The sequence below is a fragment of the Euleptes europaea genome, chromosome 6 (assembly GCF_029931775.1).
Source record: "Euleptes europaea isolate rEulEur1 chromosome 6, rEulEur1.hap1, whole genome shotgun sequence".
Lineage (NCBI taxonomy): Eukaryota > Metazoa > Chordata > Lepidosauria > Squamata > Sphaerodactylidae > Euleptes > Euleptes europaea.
This window is the reverse complement of record NC_079317.1, coordinates 10,114,955-10,132,298: the sequence shown is the minus strand read 5'-3', so window position 1 is coordinate 10,132,298 and position 17,344 is coordinate 10,114,955. Positions and strand designations below refer to the sequence as shown.

At 47.2% G+C, this 17,344-nt stretch overlaps 1 protein-coding gene across 1 annotated transcript in view; it reads right to left on the bottom strand.

Annotated features, from left to right (window-relative positions):
* MNAT1 (MNAT1 component of CDK activating kinase) overlaps positions 1-17,344 on the bottom strand; it is a 132,358-nt gene that overhangs the window by 76,654 nt on the left and 38,360 nt on the right. The window contains exons 2-5 of the mRNA XM_056851073.1: positions 11,671-11,823; positions 7,017-7,090; positions 3,954-4,057; positions 2,335-2,475 (exon numbers count right to left, since the gene is read on the bottom strand). Coding sequence (XP_056707051.1) covers positions 2,335-2,475; positions 3,954-4,057; positions 7,017-7,090; positions 11,671-11,823 — 472 coding nt within the window. The remainder of the gene's footprint in view (positions 1-2,334; positions 2,476-3,953; positions 4,058-7,016; positions 7,091-11,670; positions 11,824-17,344) is intronic.

Below are 17,344 nucleotides of genomic sequence, written 5' to 3'. Positions count from 1 at the left end.
TCGGCCGTTAAATGAAATAAACTTAGCGGCGGAGCTATTACCAGCCAACCTCCACAGCAAGACTAAGGACATAAGAACATATGCCCATTATATTAGGTGCTGTGGAACACAGGCAGGACAATGCTGCTGCAGTGGTCTTGTTTGTGGGCTTCCTGGAGGCACCTGGTTGGCCACTGTGTGAACAGACTGCTGGATTTGATGGGCCTTGGTCTGATCCAGCAGGGCTTTTCTTATGTTCTTATGCTCTTATGATATAAGGGAATTTTTTTACAGTAAGTGTAGTTCAGCCGTGGAATCAGCTGAACAAAACTTGTCAGGAATGCTTTAGGGCAGGCTGATCCTGCACTGAGCAGGGTGTTGGACTAGATGGCCTCTATGTCCCCTTCCAACTCTATGATTCTATGATTCATTCCCATGCACCAATATTTTTGTATACAAGTAAGGAGCTCCTGTTTGTCTCCCAACTTCTAGACTGCAAACTCAGATATATGCTTAATATCCATTGTATAAGGACCAGTAAAAAAGCAACTTAACAAAAAGGAAGTGCAAAATTCTGCACAGCTCTGTGGTCTACAAGACCACTGGGTATTTACTTGCTCTGTCAATGGAATAAGTAGAAAGCCTGGGGGGGGAATATGAAACACCCCATCTTCTGAACGAATCCAGTAAAAGGTACACACGGCCCTTGCTCCCGAGTGCGGCCTTCTCATATAGCCCCCAACGCTGTAAAAGCAGCAGCTCTTAAATCACCTGACACCAGATCTCCCTCCATTTCAACGGAAATCCCTCAGGATCGGACAAGGGAGTGCGGGTACTCGTCCTTCCCGTAGGGAGGGGGGAAGGAAGTTAGAGCGGAAATAAATTACCTATTCAATTGGACAGGATCATAAAAGTATACATAAGAGGTACCCAGGGGGAGGCAAATCTGGAGTAAAGTTGGTGGTCTCTATGCAGAGGCCCTATAGGAGGACTATGTCAGGAGCGGGTAAACGGGAAGGAAGAAGTTACAGGGAGATGACAACAGAGAACAATGTGAATGAAATGAACTACAGCGGCAGAAAGCCTGGGAGGAAGATGACTTACACAAATATACACACACCCCCAACGGCCTTTTTATTGCAGCAGCCACTGGAGAGAAAGTGAGCGGCGTGAGAGAGAAGAGAGAAAGCGTGCAAGCCCCACCAGGAGACAACATCTGGGCCCAAGTGAGGAAGTCTCACCTTCCCCCTTCCGATTCACCATCTCCAGTCGCTCAGTAGCGCCTGTGGGTCAAACCCAACCTCAAAAGGGAACCACAATCAAGGGTGGCTGAAATGAGAGCAAGGTGCCATCCCCCTCCCAGTTGTTGGAAAGGCCCTAGGTTTAAGGTTTTCGACTTTAACGGTGGGGCGGAGGGTGGGTTGTCCCAGGAAAGATGTCCCAGGTGAGAGCTGAGAGGCAGCGATAGTGGGTAGGGGCTCTCGTGCTCCATTCTTGCCTATTTAGGGCAGGGGTGTCACATGTAAGGCCTGTGGGCCGGATTTGGCCCCTTAAGCGCTCTTATCCAGCCCGAGAGCCAGCTGAGGCAGCACACACACACACAACCGTAACAACTGAGTTCAACACCCCTGATTTAGGGGGATTTTTATAAGAACATAAGAAAGGCATGCTGGATCAGGCAAAGGCCCATCAAGTCCAGCAGTCTGTTCACACAGTGGCCAACCAGGTGTCTCTAGGAAGCCCACAAGTAAGACGACTTTAGCAGCATTCTCCTGCTTGTGTTCTACAGCACCTAACATAATAGGCATGCTCCTCTGATCCTGGAGATAATAGGTGTGCATCATGACTAGTATCCATTTTGACTAGTAGCCATGGATAGCCTTCTCCTCCGTGAACATGTCCACCCCCTCTTAAAGCCTTCCAAGTTGGCAGTCATCACCACATCCTGGGGCAGGGAGTTCCACCATTTAACTGTGTGTTGTGTGAAGAAATACTTCCTTTCATCTGTTTTGAATCTCTCGCCCTCCAGCTTCAGCAGATGACCCAGCGCTCTAGTATCATGAGAGAGGGAGAAAAGCTTCTCCCTGTCCACTCTCCCCATACGATGCATAATTTTATAATCTTGGAAGCTAAGCAGGGTCAGGCCTGGTTAGTCCTTGGATGGGAGACCACCAAGGAAGTCCAGGGTTGCTATGTAGAGGCAGGCAATGGTAAGCCACCTCTGTTCATAACTTGCCTTGAAAACCCTATGCCATGGGGTCATCTGCAACTAGATGGCACTTTCCACCAGGAGTGATGAAACAGAAGCGATGAGGGTTAGAGAGGCAGCGGACATACCAGTAAACGTAAACGTACCAGTTTATCCAGAAGTTCCTGCTTGTTCTTCCTTTTCAGCATCTGCTGCATCTGCTCTTCCTTCTGTATGAGAAGCCGCCGCTGCTCGTTCTCCTGCCGCTCCACCTCCAGGGCCTCTTCCAGTTCCTCTTGCTCTCGAGTCTAAGACGGGACCCAAAAGCAGTTACTACCTCAGAGATAAAGATGGGGGGGGGACAAGAAAAAAGGCCCTCCTTCTCCTCAGTGAACACTGCAGTGAAAAAGCAGGTCACGATTCATAACCTTTGACAGGCCAGCCATGGACTTGAGGGACACTTCTAAGCCTCAGAGCAGTTTCAGACATTCCAAAGGTGCAGAGGAGAGAAGCTCAGCTGAACCAAGCCTTCCTCGTCCTTCTCCAGTGAAGGAGGAAGAGGAGGAGGAGGAGAAGAAGAGTTGGATTTTATACGCTGATTTTACCACTTAAGGAAGAATCAAACCGGCTTACAATCACCTTCCCTTCCCCTCCCCACAACAGGCACCCTGTGAGGTACGTGGGGCTGAGAGAGTGAGACTAGACCAAGGTCACCCAGCTGGCTTCATGTGTAGGAGTGGGGAAACAAATCCAGTCCACCAGATTAGCCTCCACTGCTCATGTGGAGGAGTGTTGGTTTTTTTAACCTATTTTGCACCATTGACCTTGGCCTTTATTTTTATCTCCTGTTACTGGAGTGGCCTGTTTATTTCACTTAGAAACTCAGGTAAACCGGGCTGGCTGTTTCCATGTTTGCGTAGAACGTCTGCAGTTTCACCCTGCCTGTGTGGTGTAGTGGTTTGGAGCAGTGAACTCTGACCTAGAGCGGAGGCTAATCTGGTGAACCAGGTTCGTTTCCCCACTCCTACACATAAACCAGCTGGGCGACCTTGGGCCAGTCACGGATCTCTTAGAGCTCTCTCAGCCCCACCTACCTCCTCCTCCTTCTTCAGCCCATGGCCCCACAAGGCTCCTGCTAAGGGTTGGGGGATCTTCACGAAAAAAAATTCCACAGAGCACCGGTAAGGGAGGGTCCAGTGTCAGCAAAATCAATCAAAACCACCAGCACCATCCCAATCTCGCACTAGCCCAGTTTGAGCATCCACAGGATCCAACCCGATATTCACCCCGAAAAACATGCATATCGTTCAAACTCTGCTTGCTTTAAGCATTTTTTGTGTCGTCAAATCACAGCTGACTTTAGGAGACTCTGCAGGGTTTTCAAGGCAAGAGACGTTCAGAGGTGGTTCGCCGTTGCCTGCCTCAGCGTCACACCCCCTGGAGGTTTTCCCCTCCAAATACTTGCCAGGGTCAGGGCTGAGAGAGTGTGACTGGCCCAAGGTCACCCAGCAAGCTTCCACGGAACAAGTGGGGATTCAAAACTGGGTTTCCCAGATCCTAGTTCAACAACTTAACCACTGCACCATGCTGGCTCTCCTAAGCATTTATATATCCACGCAGAAATCAGGCAGAGAAGCATTTTTACACCAGTTGACAATTCTAATGATTTAATAGCTTGGATGCTGGACAAACCTTGTTCTTTTGAAAGAACATTTTACAATTGCTTCCCCATTTTCTGAGCCCATAAAGGAATTTTCTTTTATTCTTTTTTTCAGAAGTAACTAACCAGTTTGATCTTATTCTTCTGAATGACTTCTTTGTTCTCCTTCTGGTATGTCTCCATTTTCCTTTTCGTATTTTCTGGATCGATGTTGTTCGTCAGGTTGAACACTGGATCAACGTTTTAGGGGGGAAAACGGGGAGGGGGAAGAGGGAGAGAGAAGCAAAAGCAAAAGTGTATATTAAACAGTAATAACAAGCATTACTCTTCTTCAAACCGCCTCTGAAGTAAATGCTAACAAAGTCTTCCAGTTTTATGACCAGAAGTCCTGTTACTAAAACCGCCCTGAATTTAGAGATGAATTATGCGCTTCAGAGAAATCTGTTTAAACAGTGCAATCCTAAACAGAGTTACACCCTTCTAAGTCTACTCACTTCAATGACCTTAGAAGGGTGTAACACTCCCTAGGCTTGCACTTCAAATGTATTCCATCCTCTATTTTTATCTGAGGCTAGATGGCCATCTGTCAGCAATTCTGATTCTATGATCTTAGGCAGATGATGAGAGGGAGAGTATCTTGGCCATCTTCTGGGCATGGAGTAGGGGACACTGGGGGTGTGGAGGGGGGAGGTAGTTGTGAATTTTCTGCATTGTGCAGGGGGTTGGACTAGATGACCCTGGTGGTCCCTTCCAACTCTATGATTCCATGATCTCTCTTGCAAACCAATCACTTGCATTCACATAGGCGTGCCAGGTCTCCTGTGATAGCTGTTAGACCTCTCTCGCCACCCCTGCCTGGGAGGCTGGTGGGAGAAAAAAAATAGATAAATGAGCAGCGCGGCAACACTGTGACATCATTTCCGGGCCAAACCCAGGATTCAGTGGAAACTCTATGGCTAAGGTTGCCAGCTCTGGGTGGGGAAATACCTGGAGATTTTAGGGGCGGAGCCTGAGGAATGTCCACCTTCCAAAGGGGCCATTTTCTCCAGATGAACTGATCTGTCATCTAGAGATCAGTTGTAATCCCAGGAGCTCTCCAGCCACCACCTGGAAGTTGGCAACCCTGTAGGTTTCCATCTTCTTTTTGAAACTGTACTTTCAAGACAACACTGAATAGTTTTATTTCGATAAAGCAAGTGGAGGAAGGTCTAAATCTTACAGCTGACTTCTTTTCTAACTGAAGGCTGCTTTGACTTGCGTCATCAAATTGGCTTGTACAGCTGCTACCACAATGGCTCATCTGAAGTTGGATTTTAAATTTGGTTTTATTATTAATCTAGATTCAATTATTATTATTTTTTACTTTTGTATGTACAGGTTGAGTATCTCTTATCCATATTGCTTGGGACCAGAAGTGGTCCGTATTTTGGATCTTTCCAAAAGGTATCCAGTAACCTCATCAGAGAGGTCACTCCTCGATCTCAGCCCCTTATAGCAAATTCTCCACCTCTCAGACCCCTTTCAGAGAATGAAGCCGGCTCCTTGTTACATTGCAAGAAACGGTCACCTACAGAGCAGGTGTTATTTTTATTTATTTTTGCAAGGACTTCAGAGGAGACTTCTTTCATTTATGCTCAAGGCTAAAGCAGGACACCCAGCTCTGAGCAGAGTCTGCCTGCAGCCCCTTAAGGGACATGGGGGTGGGGGGGGAGACCGCTCGGGCAGAGCTGGCATCTGACCACTCTATCTCCTAGTCCGTCTCTCATTCACGTTGGCCCTGCCTTTCGACAGCTGTCAAAAATATCACACAAAAAGGGCCATTGTTTTCAGAACTTGAAAGGTTTAATTCCCTTCGAAGGCCAGTCCGGTTTCTGAAAACCCCGAACACACAAACACACACACACTCTTAGCCAACAGAGATCAGTTCACCTGAAGAAAATGGCTGCTTAGGAGGAGGAGGAGGAGTTGGTTTTTATATGTCGACTTTCTCTACCACTTAAGGAAGAATCAAACCGGCTTACAATCACCTTCCCTTCCCCTCCCCACAACAGACACCCTGTGAGGTAGGTGGGGCTGAAAGAGTGTGACTAGCTCAAGGTCACCGAGCTGGCTTCATGTGTAGGAGTGGGGAGACCAACCCAGTTCACCAGATTAGCATCCACTGCTTATGTGGAGGAGTGGAGAATCAAACCTGGTTCTCCAGATTAGAGTCCACCGCTCCAAACCATTCCTCTTAACCACTACACCGCGCTGGCTCTCAAAAGGAGGGGCAGAAGTGAAATGAAGTGAAGGCAAAGTGAAATAAAATAAAATAAGATGCCAGGGTTGAACCTAGGATTTCCACTAGTATTTCCCCCCTTACCTCACGAATGCCAAGGGTCCCACCAGACATCAGCTTGAGGGGCACAGGTAGGGTTGCCAAATCTGGGTTGAAAAATTACTGGAGGCCTGCTGGGTGACCTTGGGCTAGTCACAGTTCTCTCTGAACTCTCTGTTTCACCTACCTTACAGGATGTTTGCTGTGGGGAGGGGAAGGGAAGTTGATTCTTCCTTAAGTGGAAGAGAAAGTCGACACATAAAAACAAACTCTTCTTCTTCTTCCCCTCCCACTGATACCTTCACCTCATTCACAATTCTCCTGACACCCCCCCAACCCCACAAAGGAACCCCCATGAGTCCAAGGCCTTTAGGCTATAGCATCTGTAGGCCTGAAAGCCAAACAAAAGAGAGAGGGGGCCTCTTAGAGACCTCTCCCTTTGCATTAGCGACGTAAAAACACCGCCAAAGTGGCAGGGAAGGTCAAACTCTTCAAAGCTCTCTCAGCTACTGTACTTGAAGAACAGAGAGGCAGAAAGAGGAGCCATATGGCTTCTGTCATGGTAAATAAAGCCGCAGGAGGCCCAGAAGCACAATCCAAATTTTACTTTGCCCCCTCCCTCCTTCTTTGATCTTCTGCAGCACCATCTATGTCCTTACAAAGCGTTTTCCCTTTCGGCCACATTTATTATCTTGATACACCCCTCTGGTTGAACGGCTCTCGATTAAAAATGTAAGGAGAGAGTAATTAGATAACTATCGGGTACCCAAGCTGAAGCCCATTTGACAGAGACTCCGCTTGAACATTTCATAAGGCGGCAGGGCAGATGAAAGCATATGGCCACATCAAATATGCAGAGAATTAGGACTCACCGATTTCCTCGACTTCTTCCAGGAAATCATTATATTCCCTTAAGCTGAGGAAGTCGTCTTCTCTTTTGTTGTATCTTTGGGAGGAGAGACGATCAAAGGAGACAACATGTTTTCATTACGGGTGCACAAAAGATGACGACTTCTTACGCTACACCATTCTCGTCTGGACATTCTCGGGCCAGAGCCTAAATTGACCCCGTCTGCGGCCAATTTCAGACACCGCATGAAAATGGTGAATCAGTCTAGCTTTGGTTAGTGGGACTGTCCAAAACACAGGCCTCTCCGCTCACTGTTAGATTTGAGTCCAGTAGCACCTTACAGACCAAGATTTTCAGGGTAAGAGCTTTCGAAAGCTAAGCCTCCCTTCAGCAGATACCTAGAAAGTTTTGGTCATTTATGCATGGGTACTTGAACTCACTTTCGCCTCATCTGCATGTGTTTTCCCTCCATTAGAAATTACCTCTCTGCCAGCCCAAGCAATGTCCGGGTCTTCCCATTCCTCTGTTAACCCAACTCTTCCATCTGCCCTGAGTTCAGCCAGGATGAAATCTCCATGCAGAAGGCAAAACACGGGCCACAGGAAGTTTGGCATCTCTCACAGCCAATCACAGAGCAGCGTGTAAAGAGGCGGGGATTCAAATGCTTCCTGGGGGCTCTTTCTGAGCAAAAGAAAGGCTTTTAAAAACAGGCTTGGATTTCTCCCCCCCCCCTTTCTTTCAGATTGCTCAGTTTTTTGTTTTTTGTTCTTAAAATGCTTTTTATGCGGGTTTTGGGGTGGGGAATCTTTTCCTACAATGAGTACTGCAAATTACAAAGCAGCATTTAAAAGGGGTGGGGACTTGATATGAGCTTGGAGACTGCTGGTTCAGAGATCCCTAACAGGAAAGTGTGGGTCCAGCCAGCAACGAACCTCAGGTAAAAGTCCCATTCGTAAATGGCCTTTGACTCTCAAAAGTTCGTACCCCGAAAAGCCCTCTTGTATAGTTCAGTTTTGCATTGTTCGCGGAAAGCCAGGAGAATGAGAGCCTTCCTGACCGCCTCAGGCTTTGGGGCCCATTAAAACTTCCTTCCAAAAGGTAACAGCTAAAATGGGAGTCTTAGGTACAGGGAGAACATCACATCTCTTAGAAAGACATAGTCCAAATTAGTTATATCATTCACCTGATGCTGAAGGACACTATGGTATTGAACACCACTGTCCTACTTACATTATTTTCTTATCACTAGTGAGTTGGTCTCAGAGAACTCCAATTGCACCAAACCCATACTGAACACCAGTCATCTTCAAAGGCCCTGCTTTGGGTGCTACCTCCTTCTGAGATTGAGATTGTGTGTATGTGTGTGTGCCGTCAAGTCAGAGCTGATTTATGGTGACCCCGTAGGGTTTTCATGGCAAGAGATGTTCGGAGGTGGTTTCCATTGCCTGCCTCTGGAGGGTTGAAAGAATTCTGAAAGAACCGTGACTGGCCCAGGGTCACCCAGCAGGCTTCCTGTGGAGCAGAGGGGGATCGAACCCAGTTCTCCAGATTAGAGTCCGCTGCTCTTAACCACAACAACACATAGGTGGATGGAAACCTGGGAGAGGGCCTTCTCAGTAGTGGCACCAGAACTTTAACTCTCTCCCCAGGAAGATTCGCCTGCCCCCTTCTGTTGCAGTCTTCCACCGGCAGGTGATGACTTTTTTGTTTCATCTCGAAATCCTTGGTGATCGCTCCCTCCTACCCTAAGTTTTAATAGTTGTTTGGAATGTATTTTAGCTCTGCTTTTAATGATTTGGTTTGGTTTAAATAGTTTTTAAAATGTGGTTTTATTATGTATGCTTTAATTTGTTAGCCACCCTGGTGGCCCTTATGAGAGCAAAAAGGCAGGATATAAATTTTGTGAAATTTAAAAAAAAACAGAGATAATCACAGGAAGAGATCAGACTAACTACATTTCCACTCTTTCTCATGTGCAAAATGCTACCCTAATTTAAAAACTTGCAGGCTCCTATATCAAAAAAGCTTGAATATTATACGATACTAGGTTAGAATAATTATTACTCCTAATCAGAGTACTAATTGAGGCCTTTAAAGCTCTAAATGGCTCTGTTCTAAAGGACTGCTTCTACCAGTATTAGCCTGCTTGGGTCCCGAAATCATCCAGGGAAGTCTTGTTAAGGGAACATACCCTTTCATAAGTTCAGCTAGTGAGGGACGACCCGCATAAGGGCCAGTACGGTGGAATGGGACATCCAGCTTGGTACAGTGGTGAAACTGTCAAACGGAGACCTGGAAAAAAGACTCTCAAATGTCCACTGAGCCATGAAGCACACCAAATTACCTTCGGCCAGTTATACTCTCTCAGCCTACCGTACCTCACAGGGCTGCCCTTATGGCAAAATGGGCAAAGGGAGAACTCCGTACACCATTCTGAGCTCCTTGGAAGAAGAGTGGCGTAAAAGCACAAAGACAGCGTGACGGATAAGGCCTTCCTGCCTGCCAACCACAGACAACAGACCACCCTTCCACTGTTTACGAAAAACTCATGTATCCCAAAAGGACTAAATTGAGTTTTACCTAGATTTTAGGCTGTCCTGAATTGTTACAGATTTTGGTGGGTATGAATGTTTTCTAGTTTTATGTTTTATTACTTGTCGCGCCTCCCCGGCGCCGCTGGCACCTTTGGGGTCTCTGCCCTGGAGGAGAGCCTGACCCGAGGAGCCTCCTCAGCCTCAGACCAGTCCAAGGGGGAATCAGAACTTGTCTCCCCCTCGGAGGCAGCCAGGTTGCTCTGGGTCAGCTCAGCCCTTGCCACCTAGTGCTGCTGCTCCTCCCTGGCCCAGGCTCCTCTCTGGCCTTATATCCCCTCCAGGCCAGAGAGGCCCCGCCCCTTCCTCCCTAAGGCCCGCCCCGGAGTTCCCAAATAAGGGCCGAAGTCGGGTCACGTGGCTGGCCTTGCGGCTGCGAGCCGCCGTGCTCTCTCCTGCCCCGCCCGCGCCCGTACAAGGCTCAGCTGTTGAGCGGGGCGGGGTGTAGGCGCGCGGCCCGTTCCTGCCGCAGCCGGCGCTGCGGCTGGGCGACCCTGGCCGTCCTCTCCGGTGGGCCCTGGAGAGGAAACCAGGGCGGAGATTCCGCCGGCCTGTCTGCCGTCGGCGGGGCGGACCGCCTCGCCCTCGGGCCCCCTCCCTCCACCGGTGAGTGTGGACCCTTCTCCCGGGGGGGGGGGAAGGCTTCGGACGGCCCGGGCGACTCTGGGAGGGGCTCGCCCCGGGACATTACTAAACCACCTTGAGTGCCCATTTGGGTAGACAGACAGCTTAAAATTGCGCTAAATAAATAAACACTATTCTTTCTTGAGTGCCTACAGAAACTAAGTGCCATACGTCAAAGCAAATTTTGCCTTCAGGGTTATCGTCTAAGCAACGGGCGCACAAAAGAAGGGGATGGAAGGGGAAAGGTAGAGTTGCGACATCAGTTCGAAAGACATCCTGGTGAAAACATACATAATGATATTTACAGTTTATGCAATATAGAAAAAAGAATACTTAAATAATGGTTTAAAGGATGCACATTTGCATATATAATTCTCTACATGTGCCAATCAAGCACCTGAAGGTTTTTTGTTTGTTTGTTTGTTTGAAGAAATCTGTTCTTAAACACAAACACTTGCTAAAATGCAAATATTTGTACATTAATTGCCACACGCCGTTTTGACTGCAAGATTGCTTTTCTTCCTCACAAAATATATCTCAATCAACTTTTTATATCTTTTAGGGCTAACATGTAAGTCTATGTCTACTAGACTGAAGAACTGACAGGATTGTTGTAAACAATAAAGATTACTACATATATACAAATTGGCCATTTGACAAAGCAAATTATATTCTGTTTGCTGCAGAACAAGCTGGTCATCCGATAACTGGTATTTTTTTTACTGTCTTCATTTAGACCCTGCCTTTCTCCTCAGTGGGAAGCCAAAACAGTTTACATCATTCTCTTCGCCTCCATTTTATACTCACAACAATCCTGTGAGGTAGGATCGGCTGAGACTGCATGACTAACTCAAGGTCACCCAGAAACCTCCTCTGGTTGAGCAGGGATTTGAACCTGGATCTCCCAGATCCTAGGCTGCCACTCTTACTACTACACCACGCTTAGCGTTGCCAACCTCCAGGTGGCAGCTGGAGATCTCCTGCTATTACAACTGATCTCAAGCCGGGACAAGATCAGTTCACCTGGAGAAAATGGCCGCTTTGGCAAATGGAGCCTTTGGAATTGAAGTCCCTCCCCTCCCCAAACCTCGCCCTCCTCAGGCTCCGGTATTTCCTAACCCAGAGCTGGCAACCCTAAGCATGCTGGCTTATATACTCTTAAATAGTTATCCTATAGCAATGATTTATAGTTGTTCCTATTGCATCGGTTTAAATGTTTGTAATCTGCGAGAAAGACAGACTATAAAGTTAACAAATAGCAAATAAATAAATACACAGTTCTTTTGGCTCGTATCCATTAAACAACACCACAGTACACATTTTGTAGCTCAGGGTAGCCAAAATAAGGAAGTTTTGTATGCTGTTTAAAACCACCTCTTGCCTAAACACAGCTAAAGCTAATCCCTACGAGAAGAACAGGAAAACCCAGACCTATCTCAATAGGGCTTACTCGGCACTCACATTTTCAACACCTTCTTCCGGATTTCCACCTCCTTGTCAACAGCGGGGTCCTCAAAGAGTTGCACTCTAAAGTTGCTCTTCCGCAAGGGGGTGCCGCATTCTTGGCAGTTCCCGGCCCCCCTGACAAACAGCAGCTCCACGCAGCTCTCGCATCTGAAAGAGAAAAAGCACCCAGGTGCAAAAAGGGACGCTTGAGAACAAAACACACACAAAAGCCCCAGAAGAAAGAATTCAACACGGCCCACTGCTAAAGGCAATTTCTGCATCACATAAAACATGCATGTGGAGAAAAAAGAACATTCCTCGCACATGTGGGAAAGTTCCAGGCACGCAACAGGAGGAGGAGGAGGAGGAAGGAAAAGAAGAAGAGGAAGAGGAGGCAGAAGCAGCAGCAGCAGCTCTGGGATGGGAATTACCTGGAGATTTTGGGGGCGGAGCCTGAGGAGCGCGGGGTTTGGAGAGGGGAGGGACCTCAATGCCATAGAGTCCAACTGCCAAAGCAGCCAGTTTCACCAGGTGAACTGATCTGTCAGCTGGAGATCCACTGTAATAGCAGGAGATCTCCAGCTAGTACCTGGAGGTTGGCAACCCTACCGCCAGGCATCCAGGCCCTCCCTGGGCTTTTCTGCCCCCTTTTGGGCCACGTGACGAGCTTAGGTTTGTATAGACAAGGGGGCTGTTAACAAGAGCGCTGAACGTAAAGTTGTTTACTTAAAACACTTCTATGCCCCCTTTCCACCCAACACAGGCTCCACAAGGCAGCAAGCATTTCAAATGTTAAAGCAGCGTTTAAAACACATGCATAAAAATATTTAAAACAATTAATTTTTTAAAAAACACAATGGTACACAAACAGGGTCGAGGGCTAATAAAGAGGTAGTGAGAGAATGCCAGATGAAACAAAGTCTTCACTAGGGTTCCCAACCTCCCGGTAATAGCAGATCTCCTGCGATTACAACTGATCTCCGGCCGACAGAGATCAGTTCCCCTGGAGAAAATGGCCACTTTGGCCGTTGGACTCTATGGCATTGAAGTCCCTCCCCTCTCCAAACTCCACCCTCCTCAGGCTCCGCCCCCAAAACCTCCCACCAATGGCAGAGAGGGACCTGGGAACCCTAGTCTTCACCCACTGGTAGAAGACAATGATAGAGGGAGACAGACTAATCTTCCTGGCAATAGAGTTTCAAAGGACTGTTGCCGTGACTAATAAGGCCCTTTCTCAGGTTTCCACCCCTCTAGCCTTAGAAGTAGAAGAGTTGGTTTTTTACATGCCGACTTTCTCTACCACTTAAGGGAGACTCAAACCGGCTTACAATCACCTTCCCTTCCCCTCCCCACAACAGACACCCCGTGAGGTAGGTGGGGCTGAGAGAGCTCGAAGAGAGCTGTGACTTGCCCAAGGTCACCCAGCAGGCTTCACGTGGAGGAGTGGGGAAACCAACCCCGTTCACCAGATTAGCCTCCGCCGCTCATGTGGAGGAGCGGGGAATCAAACCTGGTTCTCCAGATCAGAGTCCACTGCTCCAAACCACCTTTCTTAACCACTACACCACGCTGGCCTTAGATGATGAGGGCACCTGAAGCTGGGCCTCTGAAGTGTTTGGGTAAATGCATACGGGAGTAGGTGGTCCTTAAGGTAAGGCCCCGATGCTGCCCATTCACTAGACTTAGGATAGAGGTGTTGTTTTTCATTGCAGCCAAAGACTATGGCTCTTTCCTGCAGCGAAGAAGCAACAGTAAGCCTGCTGAACAGCCTTTGTAGATTTATTCACAGAACCGGGGGGGGGGGGGGAGAGAAAAATCTCTCTCCACAAGTACAAATTTTAGGGGTAAAATTATCGTTATCGTCATTATTATTGCTGTTACTGTTATTATTTAAATGTTTTTATGCCAGCTTTCCACCCGATCAAGGTCCACAAAGCGCAAACATTAAAAAAGGAAACGTTACGAGCAATTAAAAATATAGCTAAAATTATAAAAAAATAATGTTTTTTTAAAATCTGCACAGCCAATCCGGTCTCCTGTGGCCTATCAGAAGCCCTCCTGGGCAAAAGCTTCATTTGACCCTGCCCACTTTATCAAAACACTCGATGGGCACCAGGACAGGTGTTGGCAGGCATCACGTTGGGGTGCCCGCTCTAAGCTCTACACCACACTGGCTCTCCCGGCCCACTTTGCTCCCAATGTGGCCCCATTGCCGGGCTGGGGTGCGGTCCTATGGGTGTGGAGCCTAAATACAAGGGACACGTTTGTTGATTGTTTGGCTGCGGCAAGCCCTGCCTGAGCTACGAGCGCAGTGTAATTTCTCGTCGCAATCCGACAGCACACTATGGCCAGAACAAATAATTACAACGCCATTGTTGACTAAACTCTCCCGCCCCGAAAGAACCAGGGATGGAGAAAACCGGTTGGCTTCAGTCGGTTTGATTCCGACAACAGAGCCGGTCTCGTCCAGGGAAGCTCCCCGAGAAGGCTGGCTCAGTCCAAGATCATGATCCCCCTGAAGGTCCTCAATATGGGAAGCCTTTCAAAGGCTTCTCTCGCCTGGAGAGACTGCCACATACACACGAGAACCGCCCCTCTCTTTTTGCCAGAGTGGGGTAGTGGTTAGGAACAGCGGACTCTAATCTGGTGAACCGGGTTTGATTCCCCATTCCTCCACATGAGCGGCAGACTCTAATCTGGAGAACCGGGTTCGATTCCCCACTCCTCCACATGAAGCCAGCTGGGTGGCCTTGGGATAGTCACAGTTCTCTCCGAACTCTCTCAGCCCCACCTACCTCACGGGTTGTCTGTTGTGGGGAGGGGAAGGGAGAGAGATTGTAAACCGGTTCGATTCTCCTTAAAAGGTAGAGAAAATCGGCATGTAAAAACCAATTCTTCTTCTTCTTCTCCTACAGGGATATAAATAGGGCTCTCTTTCAACAATAGGAAACAACCGCAACAGGTGTCCGTCGCCACTCTTTTGGCAGAACGACAGGATTCTAAAGCAGGCAGGGTTTTCACGCAAGCTCGGAGGTATAAAGAAACCCCAAACAGGCGCACCCCTAGAACACATAGCCTCGGGAAAATGCCGCACCTGAAGAAGTGCCCAGGACTGTTGTGAACCCCTGAACGCATTTTATTTAAAACATTCCTATGCCGCCTTTCCACCCAAAACACTTAAAACTAACACCCCTCAAAGATACCTTCTACTGGGCAGTGGTGTAAGAAGGCGTGGAACCTTTTAATTTTAGATATCTTCACAGCTCAAAGTAGCAAATAGTTTATCTTACTCTACGGACTTTCTAAATAGATGGCTGCCTTTTCTAGAATATGTGGAGAAGGGGGCATCACAAAGTATAACGATGCCTACAAAACTATCGTACTAATTGCATTTATTAAGTTCTGCTAATACAACAAATGGTATGATTTCTGTAAAAAGCACTGAGGTATAATATCAGAACATATATTGGAAGAGGAGGAAGAGGAAGAAGAAGAGCTGGTTTTTATGTGCCGACTTTCTCTACCACTTAAGGGAGAATCAGGCCGGCTTACAATCACCTTCCCTTCCCCACAACATACACCCTGTACGGTAGGTGGGGCTGCAAGAGTGTGACTAGCCCAAGGTCACCCAGCAGGCTTCATGTGGAGGAGTGGGAAACCAATTCGGTGCATCCAGATGAGAGTCCGCCGCTCATGTGGAGGAGTGGGGAATCAAACCCGGTTCTCCATATTAGAGTCCACCGCTCCAAACCACCGCTCTTAACCACTACACCAAGTATTGGAACATATCTCGACTGTACAAGGATGTTTAACCTACTGCTGTAGTGTTTTTATTTTTTATTTTTGTTGTTGTAGTCATTATAAACTAAACTTAAAATAAAGTTATAAAATAAACTCACATCCCTCTCGTTTTGTACATTAGTTCTGTCTTGTCACTTAAAAAAAAATCTACTAGCCTATAAAGTTTGAGTAGCCCGTCTATCCATATGTACCTATGCAACAATCTGTGGTACATCGACGTGACGGGAAACAAATAGAGGCCTACCGATAATGTAAAAATAGTTGAGAAAACATACCCCTGAAGCAGTATCTGGAGGCAACTCTGGGCAAGATGAGGGCCAATAAACTGAAACTCAATTCATACAAGACAACATCGCTGTGAGTCACTAATATGGACACGCACGGTTTGGAGAATCTACCCGTTTCTCCCCCATCTGGTGCATAATTTGGGGGTACTTAACAAAATTTCTGGTAGGATATGAGGTTTTTTTTGTTTGTTTGTTTGTTCAATTTTAATTTTATTTAACTTATACCCTGCCCTTTCCCGGCAAGGCCAGGCTCGGGACAGCTTCCAACAATACAACTCACAACGTATTACAATATAAATGTAAGATTGAAACATACAATTTTAAACCAATTGTCCAGGTTAGATTAACAAGATGGCGTCCTAACTCCATAACTGTTTCTTAGAAATGACAAGAATATCCTTGATGGTGAGGATGGTCTAAGGTGATACTTAGGAGACCAACACTGACCCAAAAAGTCCCAGGTGGGGACTGGTAGGGTATGAGCTTTTGTGAGTCACAGCTCACTTCTTCAGATGCAGCTAGAACGCGAGCCCGTCTATCCTTAAGTAGAGAAGAGAATGGACTCTTGCTCTTTTCTACCGCTACAAACAGACTCACAGGGCTACCCATCGTGATTTATTTTCAACAGTGTTTGTGGGAAAACGCTCGTCACGATCAAGATAACAAAGCCAAATGGCTCCTTTGTTGCAACAGGACACAGGTTTTGAAAAATGCAGTTTCCCAAGTTATTCAGATAAGAGAAGAAAATGAGACGGCTGTTTAGCTTATGTTGTTCTTCCTCCAGTTATTTCAGAGTCAGGTATATCAGGGCTTGACAAATCCCATTGTGGCGCCGAGCATTTTCAATAACGACGCCGACGCAGCATCTTTCAGCAAATACTCAGCGGAAGTACAAAGGGCTGGCTCCAACCAGTTTCTCCACTGGTGGTCGCCTTTGACCCCCCCCCTCCCAAAAAAACACCTATGTTTGGGATCATTGCACCTGCACGGGCAAAGGTCATGTGGATCAGGGCTTGCAATGAGGAGAAAGAGGAAGAAGAGTTGATTTTTATATGCCGGCTTTATCCACTACAGTGCTACACCACGCTGGCTCCTGAGGAGGGGATTTGGCCAAGATTGAGTGACATAGCTGGCTGGACCCAGCTGAAAGCTTATTTATCATGTCATATCAGATTATTTTGTGGTACAATATAAAGATAAATGTGCATGATGTTCTTGTCACTGCTTGCTTACATGTCAACTTAACTTGACACCATTCAGTGGGGGGGGGGATGGACGACTTCATTACTTAATCAGTGGCTTTCTGTACTGGCTCCAACCTTCAATTAAATGGAGCTTTTGAAAGCAATAATGGAATTACGAGAAATTGGGGAGAATTTATTCAAGGGATACAAGTTAGCTTTTTGTTGCGGTGACAACAACCAGGGTTACCAGATTTATTTACATAAAATGATAAGAAACTGTGAAGAGGTTAGGTGTTGTGGTAACGATAATTAGAACAGAAGAAGATTAGAGTCCACCGCTCTTAACCACTACACCCCACTGGCTCTAGGGAGACCGATTACAACCTGCTGAGATTCTGCCTTTTATAAAAATGGGAA